Here is a 24807-nt window from a genome sequence, read left to right as displayed (position 1 = left end):
AAGAGTTCAATAGTTAACTCAAGAGTTTAATAGTTTTCCTATATCGTTAAAGTTCAAGTGCATACCATATAACAGCGATAGCAAATTGTTACCGATAACTGCTGTGCTTGTTTACGATATTATTTACCTATTCTAATTGCCAAGCAGTGATAAATCAAAGAGTAGGGCAACCACCGTTAGAACTATATTAACCCTGCTCGTATGCCATTGGTCAGCAAAGATAATGTAACGATGACGTAGGTACACTTCCGGTGATGACGTACAACACACTTCCGGGTTCCGATTTGCGGAATTGTAGCTCATTCAAAGAAGGGAGGGCTGTGTGATCACCGAGGCAAGCGGCAGCACGATCGCTGCGCTCCGTAAAAAAGTGAACATTTTTCCTTTCCTCTTGGTGATTATCAATTAAATTTCTTTGAAAAATGTTTATTTTTCTCCTACAAAACCTATATCATTCCAATGAATTTCGGCTCCGATGTTGACGAGAATAAAACAGCGGACAATGTAAGGATATACTCCAAAAGCCTGGAATTTTAAGATAAGTACTTTTCTTTCATCTAAACTAAATCAAATTTCTATAAATAAGTGCCTTTAAATCAATAAATCTTAATTTTTCATCAGTTTAAAGCATTAAAAAATACTTGAAATTGCCATTGCTTGTGGCTTCCTTTGTGTATCAACTCGAAACAGACGCCAGCGTTATCAGTTCACGTCTGTCAACACTTACAAAGCCCTTAAGGAATCTCGAGAGAGGGAAAATTTGGGGATGAGAGGGATAATTTGGGCATCGCGCTATTTCAACACCGACTCTACTTCAAGCCTAAGCGCGCGGTTCGAAAATTCGTGTGACGTCACGACTTCTGGTCATAATAAACTTCGGAACGCATGCAGTGGCTCTTTGCTGATTGCTGAAGCTAGCTTCTTACGTTGTGCGAACGCTGAAGCAGAATACTTTGATTTTTTTATGGTTTTAAGGTTGGATGTATTTTAGAGAGGTAAGAATACATTACTTTACTTCTGTAAAGTTATATTTTTCTAATTATATCAACGTTTTTAGGCGTATGTTCTAGTATACATGTGTTATTTCTGGTAGAGACAAGGCTGCTGTGCTATGTATAATTTCTTTTTGAATAATGTTGTGTCAGCCCATCGTAGAATAAACGGGCTTTGCATAATTATATTACCTGATCTGTTTCAGAATAAAACATTTTTTTATGGACCTGTATAAATTTGATGTTATAATATAAGCTAACACAGCTTATTCTTAAAATTTTATGCCATTAGCTATACACTATAACTCTTTACTCCCTTTTATATTTAGAAATAATTAATTTATATTTTATACATAACTATTTACTCCCTTTTATATATTAATTTAAATAAAAACATTTCAGTTATTAAAATGCCGGGTAGATGCTGTGTACCATTATGTAAGGGAAACTACTCAACAGGACCAAAAGTGTCTGTATTCTCCTTTCCTAAAAATGAAGATTTGAAGACAGAGTGGCTTTCTGCAATCCAACGGAAAGACTTTTCACCCAAAAAGAGTTCAAAGGTAAGTAAAGTAGAGTTATTAATTAATAGTGTAGATTCTAATTACATATAAGGGTTCATTCAGAAATTTTTAACTGATAATATTTTGTTACATAAACCAGGATATACAGAAATAAAGGATTGAAATAGAGCTTTAATCACTGCAAATATTCTCTGGTTCTATATGTGAAATGAATATTCTTTACTACAAATGCTCAGAATGAACCGTCTGATTTTTAAACTATTACTATTAACATAATGTTTTTTTTTTTAATTTTCTCTAAAGGTTTGTGAATTGCATTTCAAGAAAAGTGATTTTAAAGTTGAAGCTTCAGCATTTGATTCTAAGAATGGAATTTTAATTTCTGCTCCACTTCAGGTGCGTAGATTAAAAGAAAATACAGTGCCATCAATATTTAAGGACTATCCATCTGTATACAGTTCAAAAAGTAGCACCATTGTACGAGAAGATCCTGATGCAAAAAAAAAAAACTGCCCGCGAGTGCCATAATTTACAGAAAGCATTGCGTGAAAGCCTTAAAGAATATGAAATGTATAATAATGATATGAAAATTAATTGTTCTAATGATATTTTGTCATGTATTGATCGCTATGGAATATCAGCATTTTGGCATGTATACACAGTTCCAGATACCTCAACTGTTTGCTTTATTCATATTGTTTTTAGTCCTGGGCCATCAATTGATTATTCTGTAGTTGTGAATGACAATCAAGAAATGTCTGTATTTATTAAATCTATTATGCAATTATCTCCCTACACATTCCCACATAAAGTTACAAATTTTAATGAAATTAGGACTGTTTTAGATAAATTGGCTAATCTTCAAACCAAAGAGTTAAATTCAAAATTAACCATAACAATTGATATAATTAATGAATTACCGCAAACTATTTCTAATGACAAAAATGAGAGCATTATTAAATTTTTGCAAGACCAGATGAATCTTTTACTTTGCCCTAAAAATAATTTTAGATACAATCCTGATGTACTAGTGTTAGCATGCTTGTTAAATACTATATCACCACATGCATTTAAATTTTTAAAGGATAGTAGCAGTATTATTATGCCTCATCCTTCGACTTTAAAAAAAATTTGTAGCAATTTAGTATTGTCACCATGTAGAGAAACTATTGATGAAAATTTTTTAAAATATATAAAAAATCGTGTAACTTTCCTTGAGGATCGAGAAAGAAAAGTGATTCTTTTGGTAGATGAAATTTATGTTCAGCCATATTTTGATTACAAAGGAGGCTCTGTCGTTGGGGCTGCATTTGATTCTTCCAGTCCGGCAACCAGTGCATTTGCTTTTATGATATCCAGTTTGGAATCTTCATTCAAAGAGGTAGTACATATTATGCCTGTTAACACAATAAATTTTGAAACATTACATTATGTAATTAAAAAAGTGATTAGAGGTCTTGAAAATATGGGAATTATTGTTATTTGTGTTATTACAGACAACAATGCAATAAATAGAAAAGCCATGAGTTTGTTTTCAAATCCACCACGTAATTCATTTGTTTACAAACATCCAATGAATGGGAATAGGCCTCTTTTCTACATAATTGATGCAGTTCATTTATTTAAAAATATAAGGAACAATTGGCTGAACCAGAAAAATCCTGGTACATGTATGTTTTTTCCAAATATTGAAGGTCTTTCAAAGAAGCACTTCAAAACTGCTTCGTTTATATCTTTGAGAAAGCTACATGAAATTGAAAATGACCAACTGATTACATTTTCTAATGGTTTAACTCTAAAAAATCTTTCACCTTCTAATTTAGAGAAACAAAACATTAAACTGGTTCTTAAGATTTTCAATAAATTTACTATTGAAGGTCTGATTCATTTGGGTCCTTTGCATGAAATACCACACTATTCAGATACATCTGAGTTTATATCCATAATATGCAAATGGTGGGATATTATGAATGTTAAAACTATGTTTAAAGGTATACATCAAAAGAGTGAATTTATGAAGCCATTAACAGCAGATGATTCTGATCCAAAAGTTATTTTCCTCAATCAGTTTCTTAACTGGTTAGATGCATGGGAATCAATGAAATGTTCAACAGGCATGCTTACAAAAGAAACTCATGCAGCTCTCAAACAAACTACTTATGATATACTGGAGTTGACTAGATATTGTGTTGAAGAGCTTGGAATGAAATATATGCTTCCAGGAAAAATTCAGACTGATGCTCTTGAAGCCCGGTTTGGTAAATACAGACAACTTTCTGGTTCTCAGTATCATATTTCAATGAGACAGTTATTAGAATGTGAAAAAAAATTAAGAATACAATCAAGTATTAAGTTAGAATTGATTATTAAAAATACTACTGTCCCTTTAACATCATTTGAATATGATGATAATCTTCATGATATTATAGAATTAGATAATACAGTATATTACCCATCATTAAATATTACGGAGAGTGATGTGAAGGGCATTAGTAGCCATCTGCCAGTTCTGACTTATTTGGGTGGTTACTGTTGTCATGCAGTTTTAAAGAAAGTGAAATGCTGTACCTGCAAACAAAACATTACAATAAATTCCACAGTTAATCATGATCAAACGTATGATCTTATAAAGAATCTTGATCGTGGTGGACTCAGGTGGCCAAAACCATTTATTGTAAATATAATTATGTATAATTATTTAATTGTAAATAAGCTGTGTAGTGAAGAATATGAAGATTTTTTGTTGGAACAAAATCAGAGGAAAATTGTTGCAAATTTGACTTTTAAAATTTTAGAATTAAAAGAAATGCTCTTTGATGATATTATTTGTGATAATGGTCATACAAGTGAAAGTATAAGCAAACTGATAATTTGGATATCAACAAATATCACGCTCAAGAATCTTTGCAATAGGAAAAATGACGATATTAAGTCCAATAAAGAAAAAAAAAGAAAACTTCAGACACTTGCAAAGTAACATTGATGCTGTCTTTAAAAGTAATTTTTAAAGTTCTCTTAAACTGCATCTTTGCTAAATATCTACGTGTCATCTTTGGTGAGCAGCTGAGATTTAAGAAGCATGTTTGTTATACATTTAAATTGCTTTATGCCAAAATTTATTTTGGACTTGTATATATTATTCTTTGCTTATTTAACAAAGTTTTTAATATTACTCAAGATTTTATATAATTTTTAATTTGCTTTATACTAAGTTACTTCTCAAGGTCCTGAAATTTCTATATTGTATTTACAAGCGCCTTTGCTAAATATCTACGTGTCATCGTTGCTGAGCAGCTGAGATTTAAGAAGCATATTTATTATACATTTAAATGCTAAATATCATAATTTATTCTGGACTTGTAGATATTATTCTTTGCTTATTTAGTTATTTAACCAAGTTTTTGGTATTACTGAAGATTTTATATTATTTAAAATTTTCTTTATACTCAGTTACTTCTCAAGTTCCCAAAGTTTCTATTTTGTATTTCAATTGTGTTTCTTAAAATGTTCATCATTATTTAAGATTTTGTATCCTGCAATTACATGGCATAGTGTAGTCATAGTGTAGTAGTGTAGGAAGAACATATTACATGGCATAGTGTAGTAGTGTAAAAAAAAGACAAATTCCATAATGTCTTCTTTCTGCACAATCTAACTCTAATATTTCTATTTATGCAATAATTGTATGGACTCTTTCTGGATAGTACTACATGTTCAGCTCAAGTAATATTTGCTCTTCACATTATTCACAGTGAATAAGCACAAATCAATCTACTAATATACCCGTGTGGTGACCGGGTATGAAAGAATAGTCCCAATGTAGCTCATATATGTCGTAAAAGGCGACTAAAATGGGTACCCAGCGTCTGGGGGTATAGCCGGGCACCCTGCCCCTGGGGATTATATCAGGGAACTGGTCCTCCAGGTTGGGGGTTGGGTGTGGGGCTAACTACCCCATCCCATAAAAAATCTCACTGTTAAGAAATCCAAAGATAGAATTAGCCGGACTGCTTCTACTGGAAAACGACTTGGAAATGGCCTAGGGACTTTTCGTTTTGGAACATGAAAAATAAGCAAACAGACTAAAAGTTTGAAAAGTTATTGAAATAATTAAATAAAGAATGATGAAGTGTGACTGCAAGGGACATCCGGTATCCTTTTCTGTCATTGCACTTTTCCTGACATGATAAGGCTCTACCACGTACACTTTGGTAACGAGGCTTGGAAACCTCGGCTAACACCTTGTTGTTTATTAAAAAGAAAAAGAGACATACAGCAATAGTTATATTTCATAATAATAATTTTGACCCAAGCTCTATAAATATATTATGATATTAATTTATAAGTCTTTACAAAGTTACATACATAGGTCTTTATAACATTTCACCTGTATAATAGTTATATGATATATGATTTTAAAGACTAAAAAATAAATTTGTTCTGTTTTTTCTTTCTTTGTTTCAGGTATTCATAACAAAGAAAGGAGTGTTTTTATCATGAAATGGCTCTCAGGTGTAAAAATGCATAGGATATATCTTAATTTATTGAAGTTAAGAATTGGTGCTTTGTGGACTAAAAAATATGTGCAATATCCATTGTCACACCACTCTGTTCAAGAATATCGATCAGTCCTGAATGATAAAGAAAATGATTAACAAAGGAATATCTAGAACTTGATTGTGTGCATGATTTAATTCCAAATATAAGTATTGGAATAATTCATCCTCCTTATTTTCAACAAAAACTCTTCATTTGGTAATATACATTTGTGCTTATCAGTGTGGTGTCTTGTGTAACAAGTCGTCAGTATTATAAAATAGATGGAAAGATCTTTGATTATTGCAAGAGCTTTATGTGCTGAAGAAGTAAAAAAATGTCCCAGATAATTGTGGATATTATGAAACTGAGTATCATAAGAATGGAAAAATATTTCTTAAACAAATTACCTTGTGATACATGTAATGGGTATGTTTATTTTATTTCATATAACTGTAAATTTAATTATTGATAATAAGCAAACTTTTTTTTTTCCCCTAAAATGCCATTGGTGTATTGTCATTATTCTATATTGACATGTATTCTCTTACATTTATCATTGAAACCAGAGATTTTATAATAGAATATGGGAAACTTGTGTTGGAGGCCTGTTGATTGAAATACAAGTGACCATTACATCTTTGGAATTTGCATTCTCATTGCCAATTTTGAAAAGACATTCTTTTACATTTTCTTAAAAAAGTTAACATTCTAATGACTTTAGAAGTAAACATTGGTGACTTCATATGAACCAGTCTCTTGGCGAGTTTAGCAAAAAATTTGCCAATGGCTTCCCCATAACAGAACTGTACTGGATTCTATACCTGAATATTGCATTAAAAGGAGAGAAAACCATTTATTATGAAGATAATAAATGATTCATATTATGAATGTTCATTTCTTATAATGATCGAGTTTTATATTCTTGCTTTGTATTTCTTTTGTGTCAACACAGAATAAATTGTGTCGGATTTCAGTTATAATGATATGTGTAAAGATGCTGTAATAAAATTTGTTATAAATGTACTGTTGTGTATTTTTCTTTAGCAGTTGAATTTATGAAAATTTGTATTATTTTCTAACAAATAAAATTTTATATTTTAATATAAATCCATCTATGGACATTACAACAGATATTATATTCTGGAAAATAATTTATTATGCCTTTTCAAAACTAAGTTTAAAATGAAAACAAACTTGAATGCATAATAATTTTTAATGAATAAATAAAATGTGAAATATGAAAAGTGTTCTGACATGTCACATTAAGACTGCAATCAAATAAAGAATTCTTTATACGTGCATTGGTTTTTGTTTACAATTTGCATAGTCTTGAATATTTTACTGATCTAAATTCATTTTAAAAAATTTAGTGTCAAGATGAGTAGTGATTTTAGGTAAAAGTTTACAATTGGGTGTCCCTTGTATTTTGGCGATTCTTTTTTGACACCAAGATTGGCATCAGGAAGGCACAATTTCAAAATGGCCGCTATACAAAACCAAAATAAGAAGTCAAAGAATAGCACAAGCCCACCAGTGGGCAAGCGGTAAAAGCCGCTGAACACTGGTAGTTCGGTCCAGGGTTCGAATCCCGGCAAATGGGCTGGCTGCATGGGCGTTTTCGTGGCTTTCCCCATGTGTAACTTGGATATGAGCCAGTTTACCTTAAAAAGACCTCGGTTTAATCCTAGTATCCGGTGCACACAGGATTTGGCGACTTTGTGATGAGCAGTAAAAACGGGACATATATGATGAGTAGTAAATGCGTCATTCAAAGAATATATATAGTTATACATAGCATATACTATGTATATAGTGTATAGTATATACATAGACGTTCTTTGGGTCATTTTTGGTGTTGGCGATAAGTTTCAAAATCGCACCAAGGCTGCACCGTATACTAGGATTTTAAAAGTTTAATCCTAGTATCTGGTGCACAAGGGATTTGGCTACTTTTGCCCACTTTATGATGAGCAGTAAACGGGACATATACGATGAGCAGTTAAACAGGTCATTTTGATGTTGGCGATAATTTTCAAAATTGCACCAAGGCTGCACCGTATACTAGGATTTTAGCAAGACCTCCACGGGGCATTCCTCCTTTTCCTGTAGTGCCTAAAGGCGGAGCATGTAATAAGTAAAAGGAAAAAAAAAAGAATTGCACGAACTCTGTGTCCATGTACACATCGATATGTTTTCACGTAAAAAAGCATCCTAGAATTACCCAAACTAGGCATTGCACACTGCCTTAAATTTGTCCATGTACACATCAATCTATTTCCATTTAAATAAGGAAGCTAAAACAAAGTTAAAACTATCATGGTAACCTGAAGCGAGGTTTCATTGCCAAAAAAAAAAAAAATGTCTCTAATCAAAGGGGCACCGAATTCTACACTAGAGCCTGATTTTATTTTCTTAATATATATATATAATGTTTAAAAACTGATTCTGGGATGTTTTTTAAGTGAAAATAGATCGATGTGCACATGGGCAAAGCCATGTGGTGCGCAATGCAGAGTTTGTGCAACTCTGGGATGTTTTTTTAAGTGAAAATAGATCGATGTGCACATGGGCAAAGCCAATGTGGTGCGCAATGCCGAGTTTGTGCAATTCTGGGATGTTTTTTAAGTGAAAATAGGTCGATGTGCACATTAGCAAATCCAATGTGGTGCGCAATGCCGAGTTTGTGCAACTCTGGGATGTTTTTTTAAGTGAAAATAAATCGATGTGCACATGGGAAAAGCCAATGTGGTGCGCAATGCCGAGTTTGTGCAATTCTGGGATGTTTTTTTAAGTGAAAATAGATCGATGTGCACATGGGCAAAGCCAATGTGGTGCGCGATGCCGAGTTTGTGCAATTCTGGGATTTTTTTTAAGTGAAAATAGGTCGATGTGCACATGGGCAAATCCAATGTGGTGCGCAATGCCGAGTTTGTGCAACTCTGGGATGTTTTTTTAAGAGAAAATAGATCGATGTGCACATGGGAAAAGCCAATGTGGTGCGCAATGCCGAGTTTGTGCAATTCTGGGATGTTTTTTAAGTGAAAATAGGTCGATGTGCACATGGGCAAATCCAATGTGGTGCGCAATGCCGAGTTTGTGCAACTCTGGGATGTTTTTTTAAGTGAAAATAGATCGATGTGCACGTGGGAAAAGCCAATGTGGTGCGCAATGCCGAGTTTGTGCAACTCTGGGATGTTTTTTTAAGTGAAAATAGATCGATGTGCACATGGGAAAAGCCAATGTGGTGCGCAATGCCGAGTTTGTGCGCGATGCCGAGTTTGTGCAATTCTGGGATGTTTTTTTAAGTGAAAATAGGTCGATGTGCACATGGGCAAATCAAATGTGATGCGCAATGCCGAGTTTGTGCAACTCTGGGATGTTTTTTTAAGTGAAAATAGATCGATGGTCACATGGAAAAAGCCAATGTGGTGCGCAATGCCGAGTTTGTGCAATTCTGGGATGTTTTTTTAAGTGAAAATAGGTCGATGTGCACATGGGCAAATCCAATGTGGTGCGCAATGCCGAGTTTGTGCAACTCTGGAATGTTTTTTTAAGTGAAAATAGATCGATGTGCACATGGGCAAAGCCAATGTGGTGCGCAATGCCGAGTTTGTGCAACTCTGGGATGTTTTTTTAAGTGAAAATAGATCGATGTGCACATGGGAAAAGCCAATGTGGTGCGCAATGCCGAGTTTGTGCGCGATGCCGAGTTTGTGCAATTCTGGGATGTTTTTTTAAGTGAAAATAGGTCGATGTGCACATGGGCAAATCCAATGTGGTGCGCAATGCCGAGTTTGTGCAACTCTGGAATGTTTTTTTAAGTGAAAATAGATCGATGTGCACATGGGCAAAGCCAATGTGGTGCGCAATGCCGAGTTTGAGCAATTGTCTGATTTTTCTTTATGTGAAAATAGATAAATGAGCACAAGGACACCGAGTTTGTGGAATTCTTTAATGTTTTTCGAGCGAATACTGATCGTTGTGTAAAAGGGAAAACGAGGTTGTGCGTGATGTCGAGGAGTAATGTGACTTTATTTATGTGCAATGTTTAACATATCGTTTGTGTATTTTAAATTTGTATTGTTGTTTTAATTGTGAATTTTATTTAAGACATAATTTTTCATTTAAATTGTATTTTTAATTTTTTGTTTTTTGATATGTTTATAACGCTTTCCGATTTACGATATATATGGATAGTCTGACGATCGACTCAACAGTAGCAAAACTGTAAACTTTAACGCTTGAAGTAACGTTTACCTCATATTTTAATACGTAGTGTTTGGTATCGTAATTGCAAATAATATGTGTGTGTGTGCGTATGTGAAGCATTGCTTAGTGTTCCAAGTTTGTAGTATTTATTTTATTATATTATTTTCTTTCATTCTGAGAAATTAGATTTTTTTATTTATTAATGCGTAGAATTCTAGCATGCCTGCACAGAATATAGCGTGATTTAGGAATTTTAGAAACTGATATGAAAGCTGTGTAATGATGTTCATATGCAATAAAAAATATTCTTTTTTTATTAACGTAAAGTTTAAAATTTTTAGAAATAATGAAAATTGTCTAATTATTGGTATGTAAGGAATTATGTCGTTACGTAGCAAGAAGGTAATTTGTAAAAATGATAAAATTGAAATGTTCCACAATATGAATTTAAATTAAAAAAAAATAGTTTATTTGTATAAATAAAAAAAATTAATAAAAAAAAATAATAATTTAATATTGAAGCTCTACAACTATTAGAGACTGCGACGTTGTTTATCGTTTTAATAATTGGTAGAATTCGCTCACTGTATCATGGTAATTTTATAAACGATTTATTATACTTATTATCAGTAACGCCTAAACTTAAATGTTATAAATGTAAATTAAAAGTAAGGAATTTGATATTAATTTACAATAATAAACAATTTATTATTGTTATTTTTAAGAGAAAATAGAAAGTACACGTAGTGTAAATGCGAGACATTGTGACGTCATAAGCTTAGTCCCACCCATTTAATGACGTCACGCAGCTCCTCATACTGAACTTTGTTGATGCAGCCTATTCTGCGCTTTTACCAAAGATTTTGCGAAAATTCCCACTCATAATAATTTAAATTGCGAAAATCTCACAATTAGCACCTAAACACACTATTCAGCAGCACAATTCTTTGGAAAGCGCGCCGTAGTAGTCAAAAGTGGGGTAGGCGTCTTGCCAGGTGAAACTAGTCGATATTTCCGTGACGTCAAAAATTCGAAAAGTGGGGTAGGGTTTATTCTATTCTATTCCTTTCACAAAAATGGCCTTGGCTACTAAGAGCCTTAATCCATTCAGTTTGCGTCATGCTATACAGCCGGTTAGTAGAAGAAATAGTGGTGTATGAACACCCGCACAAAGGCGAAGATTTACAGGATTTAATCCTGCAATTTTAGATGAAAAGGAGATAAGCAATTGGCATTAGAAGCAATTTAAAACGGCAATGATCTCAGATCTCGTGTAGTCAGGCGGCATAACGGTCAGGTCAGAAAAAGCAGTCCTACTACATCGGCATCCACTCCCTGAATGAGGGAGGAGCACTCAGAATTTTTAGCAGCAAGTGAGAACCACGTGATGTGGATCAGCAAATCATAAAAGTTCTTTTTTACAAAATTCTAATTTGACCAGAGTGGTCACATGATATGTACAATTAAACGAAATCTTGAATAACAAAAAGTAAACTTGAATAAATGAATTCTTGGATAAATGGAAAAATATATACACTATTTACATATTTACAATCACCATCTTGGATTGTGATGTATAGTACGCGGTCGTTTGACCGTGTATTCAATAGTAGGGTCATAATCAATGATGTTCTGAATAGCCTGGTATTCGCTATTCCTAATTTTTTCGAAGAAATTGTGGGATATATTGAGAATGTGATCCATAAGATCAGGGATTTTAAGATCTTTTTGAATATCTTTATTCCTGACAAACAAGGGCGCGTTTGTAATTGATCGTAATATTTTGTTTTGCAAAATCACGATCTTTTTTCTTTCATTCTTCTTTCCGATAGCCCAAGCAGGGGCGGCATATGTTAGGATCGGCCGGATGAGATAAGTATATACAGTCAAAAGTCTTTAATCCGGACTCGTCGGGACTTCGGCGATTCCGAATTATCGATTTTTCCGGATTATAGATCATAAGTTTAAATCTGGTAAGATGGCATGCAGAAATTATAAAATTAAAAATATGAAAGCGTAATTTATAAAATAATGAGCAATTATGATCTAAAGGGTATCAAAATTTACAAAAAAATAAGCTTAATATTTATTTGTTTACTTTATTAAACATTTCTTTAAACGCGCGTATGCGTAAAGCATACCCTACGCATAGCCGGAATTACAAAATTGCAACCAGAAAACTATTTGATTTGTATTCGTGATATTTATAATGACGAGAAATTTGATTTAAATCATATCAAAGACGGAGTACATCGAGATTAAATACTACATTTAATAAGGAATTATAAGCCGAATAAAATAAAAACATCTGCCCTAAAGATAACGATAGTGCTGACAGATCAACTTCCAGTTCATAGCGCGCCGCGACGTCTCCCCCCCCCCGCGCAGAGCAGCGTGAAATTGATAAACAGATGTCGGAACGGTAAGATAAACAAAGGATATGCTTTTATCCATTTTTTATAGCAATTCGTTTTTTGTTTGATGGACATCGAAGCATACTTTCGTTTTCTAGATCCTTTGGGAGCTCCAGCATCGGAAATTCTATTTGACATAATCGAAAGTTCAAGCTTACTTTTAGAAAATTGCTCTTACAGTCTGCAAAAAATAATAAGCCGGATCCAATTCGAAGATTAAAGAACAACGCAATCATCAACATTAACTGAAATAGATAATTAGATAATTTTAGCTTATACGTCCATTATACATAAAATGCGCACGCGAAAACGTATTCTGCACTTGCGCACACTCATATGCGCAGTCGTAAAAGGTCTTACGCCCACGCGTAAATCGCCTATGCGCATGCGCCAACGCGGCGCATGCGCAGAAAGATTTTAGCTTTGAGGTCCGGATTATAGATCATTCCGGATTATGGGTGTCCGAATTAACGACTTTTGACTGTAATACCTTTTTAGTGTGCAAATTAAGTTTAGAGTTTCGCCCAATAAGTGGATAAATAGCCATGTATGCAGAATTCCCCTTATTTGCTATGTACTGGAGGTGGGTTTTGAAGTTTAGTTGTTTATCAATATAAACTCCCAGATATTTATATGCGTCACTATGCGGGATAGGAATGTTATTGATTTTAATTTCAGTGTTGACATTTTGCAGTTTCTTATATCTTCTATAGAGGACAGTATTACATTTATGAGCGTTGAGATTAATTTTCCAGATAGAACACCAGTGTGCTATATTATTAACGTACATTTGAAGATTATTTATGGCAAGTTGGGGTTTTATTGATTCCGCGAGGACTACTGCATCATCGGCATATTTGAGCACTTTGGAATTTGGTGGTTGTGGAAGATCATTAATGTAGAAATTGAAGAGTTTTGGGCTCAAAACACTACCTTGAGCGACGCCGCAAAACATCCTTTTCTTTTTTGAGAGGGTATTACCGATTCTGACTTGGAAGGTTCTGTTTTGTATAAAGGAGAAGATAATTTTGACTAAATTTTGGGGTATTTCTAGATCAATGAGCTTCAGAATTAGCCCAGCATGCCACACTCGATCAAATGCTTTCTCAAAATCGAGGTAGCATGCGGCAACTGCACTTTTTTTCTGAAAGGCAAGAGCAATGATTTCAACAAGATTAAGGACTTGGTGGGTGGTCGAATGGCCTTTCCTGAATCCAAATTGCATATTACCTATTATATCATTGTTTTCAAGGAAGTCAGTAAGTCTGTTGTTAAGTATTTTTTCATATATTTTTCCCATAGCAGGCAAAAGGCTGATGGGTCGGTAGCTGTTGACATCCTTTGGATTTTTGCCCGGTTTGAAAATAAAAATAACTATTGAATGCTTCCATTGTTGAGGGAAGTATGACAGTCTGATACATCCATTAATAATATTACATAGATTAATTATACATTTATTAGGCAGAGCTTTAAGTGTTTCGTTATTAATTTGATCATAATCTTTCGCTTTTTTTGGTTTAAGATTCTTGATTATGTTTTTAATCTCCTTAGGAGAAGTAAACTGGATGTGCCTTTGAGGAGTGAAATTGCGTATGAAGTTGATTGCCTCGTTAGCCTCATCTTCTGTACCCGAGTTGATAGAAGGGAGGGGTTTATAGATTTTTTCCTGTTCTTCGGCCATGAGGTCAGCAATGTCTTGATCCGAATAATAATTGGTTCCTGAATGTTCTATTGCATGCTGGGTATAGCTGTTATTGTTTTTGAGTGAGCGTGCGATTTTCCAGACATTTTCGTGGTTCGGCTCTAAATTTTCGAGAAGGTGGTCCCATTTTTGAGTCCTGTACTCTTGAATATCAGACTTGATTTTACGATTAAGATAGTTAAGATGTCTTTTGTCATTAGGATTTCTTGACTGTTGCCAGGTCTTAATTGCTTCGTTTCTAAGCTTGATTGTGTTTCTGATCTGAGTAGGAAGGGTTTGTGATTTATTTTCTTTAACTGCGTACGTAGCGTTGGAAATAGCATTTTGGATAGTTGTAGTAAATTTATGAATTTCTTTTTCAATTGCATAGCTATGAGGATAATGGCTATTGCAGGTATAATTTTGAAGTAGATTATTGACAAGATTCCAGTTGGTTTTAGTGAGTTGTTTTTTAATGGGTGATAAAATCCATAGAAGTCAAAAGTGACTGGCAGGTGATCCGAATTTAAGTCATAAGTGACTTCCAAATGTGGAGTTTGGTTAATATTTTTAAGAAGTAATACATCTAGGATGTCTCCAGTGCCATCATGATGAATTCTTGTGGGGGTGAATGGCGCGACAATTTTAAGGTCTTGATTAAGGAGGTAGTTATTCAGGAAATTTCCATTAGTATTGTTAAATCTTGAGTTCCATGCTTGATTTTTGCGTTGAGATCTCCCGCAATTAAAGTTGGAAAATTGGCAGCAGTGAGATTGTTTAAATCGGTATCGTTAAGTCTATTGCCAGGGGGATTGTAAACGGAGATGAATAAATACGCTTCATTCAGTCCACTATAAATTATTGCAGCTGTTTTTTCGATATTGCCTGTGTTAGGTATTTCATATTTAGCGAAACGGAGGTAATTTTTAATAATGATAGCAGTACCGCCACCTCTGTTGTGAATTCTGTCGTCGCGGATTGTCCGATACCCGGGGAAGTTGATTCGATGTGATTTCCTTAGATGGGTTTCGTTGAGAAGCATTATGTCAATATTATGAGTGATGAGAAAGTTTTTAATTTCCTCTTTTTGCTTTTGAACTCCGTTTGCGTTGAAGAATGTGACTTTAAGAAAGCACTTGCTTGTGGCGATTATCTTATGTGCATTATTGAAGGGATTAGAAGTCATAATTTAGTGATGAAAAATATTCGACAGCTGCCATAACAACTTCGATTTTATTCATTATATTTTTAGCTTCTTTGAAACTGTTTAGAAATTCTTTAGCTTTTGCGAGCTGCAGTTTGATCCATTCACAGAAGGAGGGTGGCTCCGGATCTTGATTCTGAGTTGGAGGAGCGGATACAGCCGCTTGCGCACTGGTAGTTTGTGCTGTCATTGGTAATGCGGGGAAATCATCTTGATTAAGTTGAAATGTCGGTTGCGGAGGTTGAGCTTTTTCCGTTTTACGGATTTCTACTGCTTTTTTGATGTTGTTTGGATGGAATTTGCATGATTTTGAAGAGCTTACATGGTCTAGACCACATAGGGCACATTTCGCTGAATGTAAATTTTTGTCTTGCTTACAGGTGTAGCCTTCATGAGGGCCTGCGCATTTTTGGCACCTGGGTTTGTAGTTGCATTTATCTTTTATATGCCCATATCTTTGGCATCTATGACATTGAACAGGTCCTGGGCGGCTTTTGTAAGAGCATACCAAGACATCAAGTCCACGTAACGTTGTAATGTTGAAGATTTTTTTCCCCTCATTATTTCTTTTTGTCTCGACGAGGAAGACAGGTAGTTTGATTACTTTACCGTCTTCGAATTTTTCAATCTGTTTTATTTTGGTGACGGGAATTCCCATACTAGCAATTTCTTGTTGTATGATCTCCGGATTGGAGGTTCTTGGTAGTTTTTTAATTATAGCTTTTAGTGGTTTCTCACTTTTAAGTTTGTAAGTGTGATACGGTATATCCCGTTTAGTTAATAATTCTGTAGCTTTGCGATAGTCTTCAGCATCGTATACTCTAATGGTAAGGGTGTCCCCTTTTAAATTTCCTTTGATTTTAGTAATTCCTTGTGCTTCAAACTCTTCCTTCATTTTATCCCAATTCGCCGTAAAGTCCTGTAGGACAATAAGAGGGATGTGTGAAGCAGTTTTCTTGGGTATTATAAATTCTTCGTTATTGTTTCCATTGTTTTGATCAATCGATTCTTCGTTATTTAATTTTTCATATTTATTGTGTTGGAGAGGAGGGGTGATTTCTGTTTCGGAAAACGTACGTTTATTCGTGATGCGAGGGGTTTTGAAGCCTTCACTGTCAACTTCTGTTTTCTTTTTCCTATTTTTATCGCTGTTGGTGCGTTTAACGGGGTTGTTTGGAGGGATATCATCTTTTTTAAGATCATTCTTGAATTGAGTCTGTTTTTGGGGAGAATTGGGAACAGGATTATTCTGTTTCACAGTTAGGTTTTTCGATTGTAAATTCAAAGTAGCTTTTTGGGGTGAATTATTAGTGGAGTTGCATTTTTTCTCTGTACCTTTGATGTTATTGCTATTTACTGCAGGGTTACTATTGCTTCTTTTTAGTGGTTTATTTAGACTGATAAACATGTCGCAGATTTTGAGTTTAGCCGAAATTGTTTCGAGATCGTTATCGATCTGTTCATTTTTTTGAGGGGCCGCATTTAGGATTTGAAACTCATCTAAGAGTTGATCTTTTAGTTGGCAAATTGTTTCAAATGTAGGTTTACCTACTTTGGTGACAATCCACATAAAAGCGGATATGTTACTGTCATTTTTTAAATCGAATTCCTCAATGTGTGTATCCGTGATACCAAAATTGGAAAATTGACATAAATCAAATAAATGCTTCGAAATCTGACCGTTTGCCATCATGCACTGACGTACAGAGAACAAAAGGAGAGATCTTACCGCATTTTCCTGTAGAAAGTCAGTCCGAGCTTGTAATCCAAGGAGCGGTCCGCAGCCGGAGTCTTCGAGAGACAACCAAAACGAGGCGGTTCAGTGCTGGAATGCAAAGGCGAACACCAAAGCAAGCAGGATCGGAGCTGAAAAAATCCCTGTCTTGTCTCTAGGAGCTCAGCGACAGGAATGAGAGAAATAATGAGGTAGGGTTTGGAAAGAGGTTTGCAGATATATGCGACGACAAACGCTGAGAGTTTACGGAAGTTAGCGGGTCTCACGTGACAGATGGCAACACTAAGAGGTTATCGTAATTTGCGCCGAAATTGAAAAATGAAGCCAAATGTAATTTTTCGAAGTAAGCAATACAAGTTTTCGCCATTTTGCTTGCACGTGCTGCTGTGGGGGAAGCAAGGTACGTAGTATTAGCGCTGATATTTTGTGTTTTAATTATCTTATTTTAGTTATGTGTTTGTCTAAGCAATCTGAAAAGATGAAAATACTCATAATCGGGGATTCTATGATTAAATATTTACAAGAATATTTGTCTGCGAATTTACCTAATTACGAAGTTGATTTTCGTTGCTTTTCAGGAGCTAGGATTGAAAGGTTGACACGTGAGATTGCCTTTATGAACAACCATTTTCATTTAGTTTTTGTCCACGTTGGTACCAATAATTCAAATGACGATTTAGATGAAATTCATCGTAAATATGGTTGTCTATATAAGGGAATTGAACGATTAAACCCGAAGGTCATTCTATTTTCAGGTGTTCTCCCACGATGCCAGGATTTATATCGAGTTTGTAACACGTATCACCTACAAGAACTTAATAGGAAGATACTAAACATAAATTCAAGATTTCTCGCAACATACGAAGGTAAAGATGGGTTTTTCTTTTGCAGCTCTTTTGACTATTCTTGGAGTACTTGTTTATCCAGAGACGGTTTACACCTAAATCGGAGAGGTAATCAGCAGCTGGGGAAAATTTTTGTAAAAGATATCAGGATAAGTTTGACTGTTGCAGAGGTAAGTGCACCATTTTGTTCTACATCCCTTAGCAGTTTCCCAGCATTAACCAGTATTCCTTCTGTTCTGAGTACTCATTTGGGTAGTAATCTTGGTGCTTCTGTTTCCAAACCACTCTTTTCAGATGTTGTGAAACGTTCTTTAGTTTCCAATGTTCGGGTTTGTAATTCTAGAGATTTTTTGTGCCATGTTTCTTCTTCTAAACCACTTTATTCAGATGTTTTAAAGCATGATGCATGATTGTTTTACTAGCTCTGTTTTGAATACTAATCCCAGTATTCCGAGTTTATCAGATTTTCCACTTCTTGAATATTCACTTGGCACTAGTGTAAATTTTTTGGATCCACCTCCTAAGCCACTTTACTCAGATGTTTTAAAACACGGATTTTCTAGTATGATTTTGGATAGCAGTTCCAGTGTTTTGGATGTATTGGATTTTCCAGCTCTCGAATGTACTGTCCACACTACATCAGGTGTTTTAAATTCTACTGGATCTCAACTTCCTGATACTGCAGCTATTTCTGAACTTCCTGGAAATTCAGTGTCTAATTCTCAACCTGCAGGCTCTTCGGACTCCAATTCATCATCATCTCATCTTGGTATCAGTTTCAATTCTTGTACTTCCATGTCAAATTTTCCAGTTTTTAAGGGTTCATTTGTTTGCTCTGATTCAGATTTTTGCAGAAGGCTACTATATCTGTATCTAAATTTTCTTTTATATCGTTAGTCACTTCTCAGCCTACTGGCTTTTGAGGCTCTGTTTCATCTACTCAGCTTGTCACCAATTCCAATACTTGCCCATCAGTTGTTGGTTCTTGTGCAAATTTTAATTCTTACCATCCATATTTTCATTTTAACAAGTTTTCTATTCTTAAAAATTATTCAGAATGTTCTAACATTAAGTTTGGGGGTGCAAATGATTCTAATCAGGGTGAAAGTAATGTACAGAAATCTGAAAATGGGTCTGTTGAAGAAAACTGCAAAGTTATTACCTCTGTTAACCCAAATATAAAGACTATAATTTGTCCATGTTGTAAGAAAGATTTCTCTTGTAAAGAAACTTTATCAAGACACAAACATAACTGTAAAATTTTAAATAAGGATAATTTATGTACTACCATAAAGAATGATGAAATAGAAAATAAATATCCAAGAACGTGCGAGGTATGCATGAAGTCATATGCTTCAAGACAGTCATTTTTTAATCATAAAAAAAAGGTGTAAATCTGTGTCTTCTGAAATTGATTCAAAATCATATATTTGTGACAACTGTGAAATAGACTGTAAAACCCGCAGTAACCTTTTCATCATAAGAAGTTTTGCTGTTCTAAAAATAATTTAAATATTCGTAAACCGTGTGTTTTTCCTGATTGCAAGGCATCCTTCCAGTTTATTAGTGATCATAATAAACATTTGGCTGAATTTCACAATTCTGAGATGGATGTGAAGGAGCTTACATTTTCATCAATGGTGGAGTTTCAGCTGTGGTTAGAATGTCATTCTAAGGAAACATTCAGTTCTTTTAAGAAGTGTTCTGGAAGTAAACATAAAGTTAATAAAGCATACCATTATTATTGTTGTCACTTCACTGTAACACACACACACACACACACAAAAAAAAAAAAAAAAAAAAAAAAACAGTGCCAATTTCAAGTAGAAAAAATCTTAAAGGTTCTTTACCATTAGGCTTCAGATGTCCATCCAGAATTTTAGTTTCTGAGGAACAAGATCTTGCGACAGCTATTTTTTATTCAGGTCACAATCATGAGCTGTCGTTTGAAAATACCAAATTTCAACAGCTTAGTCAGAATTGTAGTGATCAAATCAAAACTTATGCGCAGTTAGGTGTTTCTACCGATCAAATTCAAGAATTTATCTGAGATGGAAGTGGATCACATGATAATAGAGAGAGCTTAAGTATTAAAGATAATTTTGTAACATGTAGGACTATAAATTACTATGTAAAGCGTGTAATGATTTCTTCTCTTAGTGATGATTTACTTTCTGTTGCTGCCATAGTTGAGAAATTTAGGCAGGAATCGTATGACCCTATTCTTATTTACAAACCTCAAGGAAAACCAACATTGTATGGTCCGAAAGGCCTTGACACACTGTCTTTTGCACTAGGATTGCAGACAAAGGAGCAAAAAGAAATGATGATTAAAGGTTGTAGCAGGATTTTATGTATAGATTCTACTCACAAAACAAATCAGTATGATTTTTTTTTATTTGCTAAATTTAATTGTCCCAGATGAATTTGGTAGGTGGTTACCCCGTAACACATTTTATTTCAAATCAGTTGGATCAGGTTATTTCTTAGTATCAAATGTGTAATACCTGAGCTTAATATTAATTGTTTAATGACAGATGATGATAAAACTACACATCCTGCATTTGAAAAACCATTTGGTCCAGGTATTAAACATATACTGTGTAAATGGCATGTACACTGCTAACAAAAAAAAATGGGACAGTCCTATATCTCCCGATCTACTGGGCCGATTGACAAAATTCAAATTGCGTTCTTCATGTCTCGAAAGCGCGACTTAGGATATATATTAGATTTATATATAGCACTATTCTAACATAGGTATTTTGACACAAAATTGGACTTTTTCTGAAATAACATACCAATTTTTTTACATATTTCGATTCTACGACTCAAATCACGCCTAAATATGAAATTTTGTAAAATTTGGAACGAAATTTACGGAGAAATTCACAAATTTATGTTGGCACTTTTTTGTCAGTTTGCGCCAAGAATACTTCACTTGGCGAACTTCTTAATATATGGCAACCTAGTTTCCTTAGGAAAAAAAGTCACCATCGTTCCTTTTCTCCAAATAATATTCTTTCTATTATATTTATAATTATAACTTATTATTTTAAGTAATTTTTTCTTTTTCGAATTTCATTTTAATTGTTTAAGTTGCACTTTTTTTTTTTTTTTTCCTTTCGAATAACTGTTTTAAAAATTTCTATTTACCTATTCGAACTGCGTAAATAAAGGTGCAGCGTTTATTTTTTTTTTTCAAATAGTTTTCTTTATATATATTTTTCGTTATAGCTATTATTTTAGGTCATTTTTAAATTTTTATATTTTTATTTTAATTGTTTGTGTTGCATTGTCTCTTCAGATAATTGTTTTAAAATTTTCTATTTATTCCTTCGAACTGAGCATTTTAAATATATTTATTAATATCAATTTTCCAGAATTTGATTTTATTTGAACTGCGTTTTTTTTGGAAGAATACTTTGTAACCCAGATTACGATGCGTTTGAAAATTGCATACTATATTAAAAGAGAAAATACAGTAAAGCACGGTTTTAAACGCCTTTTAATGTTCCGTTCAGAAAAAATATATATAAATAAGAGAGATGTATAACCGATATTTTAACTTAGGATGACTTGCATACACTGCTTTAAACAGTTTTATCATTGTGCCCATTGCTTTACACAATTTTATCCTACATTTGGTTTCTTAAAATGTTATTCATATTTTAGTCAAATATTTTATTTTTGAAATCGCAAGAATCAAATATCATAAGATTGAAAAGTTTTAAATTAAAAAAAATACGAATACTAAATTTTACGAAAAAATTTATTTTTCTTCTCTGTTTCTTTAAGCATTCTGAAAGTATATTGAAAAGTATCCAACTTTTCGAAACATTTTGGTATTTCTGACAATCATTTTAAATAAAGTTATCGCCTTCCATTTCATAAAGGCCCACAAACGGCCGAGCAGTAAAGTTGCTGAACACTGGTAGTTCACTCCGGGGTTTGAACCCCGGTAAACGGGCTGGTTGCATGGGCGTTTTCGTGGATTTTCTCATGTGTACCGCGTATGACAGCTGGTTTCCCTCAGAAAGTTCTTCACAAAGTATTTCGTCAGAGCCTTTATCAGTCTTTAGAGGCTAAACATTTTGAAGCTATGAGATGAAAGGAAAGACTGGTTTCATTAAAAGGTTTTGATTTATTTTATTATGACAAAGCACACTACGGCTATCTGCCTAAGAGGAGGGATGCCTTCCTGGAGGACTTTCTAAGGGAAACTGGCTCGCATACACGTTACACATGGGGAAAACCACGAAAACGCCCATGCAGCCAGCCCGTTCGCGGGATTCGAACCTCGGACCGAACTACCAGTGTTCAGCGACTTTACCGCTCGGCCGCTGTTTCATCAGGAAGGGGAAAAAAAATCTTTAAGTGACATCCACATACATCACTGGATAAACTCCTAAATCTTCAAATAATTTGACTGAGGAAATCATGGGATTCACCATTTATGATACGATATGATGTTCTATAACGTAATTTACACAACCATATAGTTTAAAACCAGTCGCTCTTCACTTTAATCTGCAATGATATCGTTTTGTCTTTTCTGTTAACACAAGCTCAATTGATGGTATTTGCTGGTGTACACGTCCAACTGTTTTCTCTTTGAACACCTAAATTCTTTGAAGTATCCTGATAGTATATTCGAAAGCGTCCAACTTTTTGAACATCTTGGTACGTCTGACAGCCAAATTTCCCTGCAAATTTTTGCTTACTTTTCTCCCTAATTTTCTTCTTTCCTTCTACAGTTATTTTCAGTGCTCACACAAGAAAATTAAGATTTTTCGACTGCTAGACTTCCATACATTTTGCATTCTTGTCAATTTTTTAAAACATCAATTATATGAATTGCGTTTCAGCTAAAGACAGCTTTTCATTTTCTAGTCATTTTAGCTATAAATAAAGTTTAAAGCAAAGTCCAAAGGATAAATATTTTAATTAAAAGATTTTTGCTAAATGACAAAGAAATAAAACAGTCCAGCAGGGTTTATTCTGTACCACAGAGTAACCCGATTCTTATACCGGCTGAAACAATCTAAATCATATTAAAGATCATGTTTTTTAATACAATCTATAATGCGAGAGAAAAATTAGCTTCTAAAAACATGCTTTCTAAGAGAATTAATATAAAACTTTATATTTATATATATATTTTTTAAAGTTGGGACTTGAACCAAACTGTCAGAATTTTAAAGCTTATTTTACATGGTGATTATTATTAAAGTTCCACTTTGAAATGGTCATAAAAGGAAAACTACCAGACCAAATGTTATCAAACTTGGGAATCGTGTAAAGGAGGTTATGGGAATTTATTTTCGGCGGGAAAAAAAAAAAAAAAGAGTTCAAAAACTCAACATCAGGGGAAAAATGGTGCTGTATACAATATTGTTAAATGAAATAAGACACGAAAACATCTGTTTAAAATGTGTTTAATATTTTCCGAAACGTGTTACAAAGCATGTTCAATGTAGCGTCCAGCATTTTCCAAAAGCAAGTTAAATCATGTTACTGCATTCTCAACAGCAGCTCTTAGCATATCAGGTTTGGTTTTGGTTTGGTTTATTAGATTACGGCAAAGCACTCGAGGGCTATCTGCCTTAAGGGAGGGATGCCTTCGTGGAGGACATTTTAAGGAAAACTGGCTCGTATACACGTTACACATAGCATATCAGAAGGAATGTTATCAGTGTATCACATTTTTCATTTCTGCCAAATTGTTTAGATTATCACCATAAACAGTGCTTTTGAGATAACCTCATAGACAAAAGTCACAGAGGTTGAGGTCTGGTGGGAAGAGGGGAAGTGTTGGCCTATAAGACGTTCATTCGTGAAATGTTGCCTAAGTAACTATGCGACACTCTTGAGGTGGTGCCCAGCCCTGCATAAAAATCGTAGTATCTAAAATGCCACGTTACTGCAGTTCATGTATCACGAAACATTTTAATATTGGCTCTAAGTGAGCTGCAATCGCAGTGGTCCAGCTGTCGACTGCTCTTCAGAAAAAAATGGTTCAGTTATAAAACTAGCTGTCATTCAACAGTAAACGGTGTGAAATGACTGTTATGCAATCGAATGCAGTAGGAGAATGCAATGGAACTAGATAGATAACATGAACGAGTTCTTTGGCCCAAATCGATTAAAAGCGTTTTGAATCAGTATCTTCATGTTTTAGTGCCGAATTCAGGCTTAAAAAATTACAAATTAGCGATCTGTAAGAAAACTATTTCCAGATTATACGCACTTGTGAGAGTGATTTGCGATCTCACATTTTCTAATCGCTAATTCGTGGTTTTCATGGACAAAATTCTCACTTACAGGGATGGCGCACTCGACATTTATCGAATTTAACGTCTTTAAATGGTAATTTGCCTACTTCAAAGTTTCTTAAGGGTATACAACATATTAAACCCGTTTAACAAAAGGTAAAGTTAGATTCCGACCCATATTTCGTTTAAAAATATTGCATACAGTGCCATTTCCCCCCTGGTGGTGAGGTTTCGAACTTCCTTTTTTTTTTTTTCCGCCGAAAATAAATTCCCATGACCTCCTTTACACGATTTTTAAGTTTGATAACATTTGATCCAGTAGTTTTCCTTTTATGACCGTTTCAATGTGGAACTTTAATTATAACCACTCTGTATATTATTAAATTTTA

At 34.2% G+C, this 24807-nt stretch overlaps 1 protein-coding gene across 2 annotated transcripts; it reads left to right on the top strand.

Moving 5' to 3' along the window:
- The first annotated feature begins 321 nt into the window (after nucleotides 1-321).
- Nucleotides 322-7078, top strand: LOC118193383 (THAP domain-containing protein 2-like). Of its 2 annotated transcripts, XM_085821207.1 has the most exons (4): nucleotides 322-995; nucleotides 1395-1555; nucleotides 1820-1912; nucleotides 5981-7078. In XM_085821207.1, the coding sequence occupies exons 2-4, from the start codon at nucleotides 1403-1405 to the stop codon at nucleotides 6014-6016; spliced, it is 282 nt and encodes a 93-aa protein (XP_085677333.1). In that variant the 5' UTR covers nucleotides 322-995; nucleotides 1395-1402; the 3' UTR covers nucleotides 6017-7078. The 2 variants fall into 2 exon arrangements, with proteins under 2 accessions (XP_085677333.1, XP_085677327.1); XM_085821201.1 differs by having other exon boundaries at nucleotides 322-1555.
- Nucleotides 7079-24807: the final 17729 nt, after the last annotated feature.

This window comes from Stegodyphus dumicola, chromosome 1 (assembly GCF_044657685.1).
Source record: "Stegodyphus dumicola isolate Sdum_Otavi_A_Nest chromosome 1, ASM4465768v1".
Classification (NCBI taxonomy): Eukaryota; Metazoa; Arthropoda; class Arachnida; order Araneae; family Eresidae; genus Stegodyphus; species Stegodyphus dumicola.
Note: the sequence above shows the minus strand (reverse complement) of the source record. Positions and strands in the feature narration are given on the sequence as shown.

Bases quoted from the DNA above. Each gene is read 5' to 3' on its own strand.
- LOC118193383 (XM_085821207.1), top strand. From the start codon at position 1,403: ATGCCGGGTAGATGCTGTGTACCATTATGTAAGGGAAACTACTCAACA. The intron at 1,556-1,819 runs GTAAGTAAAGTA...TTTTCTCTAAAG, and splicing joins CACCCAAAAAGAGTTCAAAG to GTTTGTGAATTGCATTTCAA. The intron at 1,913-5,980 runs GTGCGTAGATTA...TCTTTGTTTCAG, and splicing joins TAATTTCTGCTCCACTTCAG to GTATTCATAACAAAGAAAGG.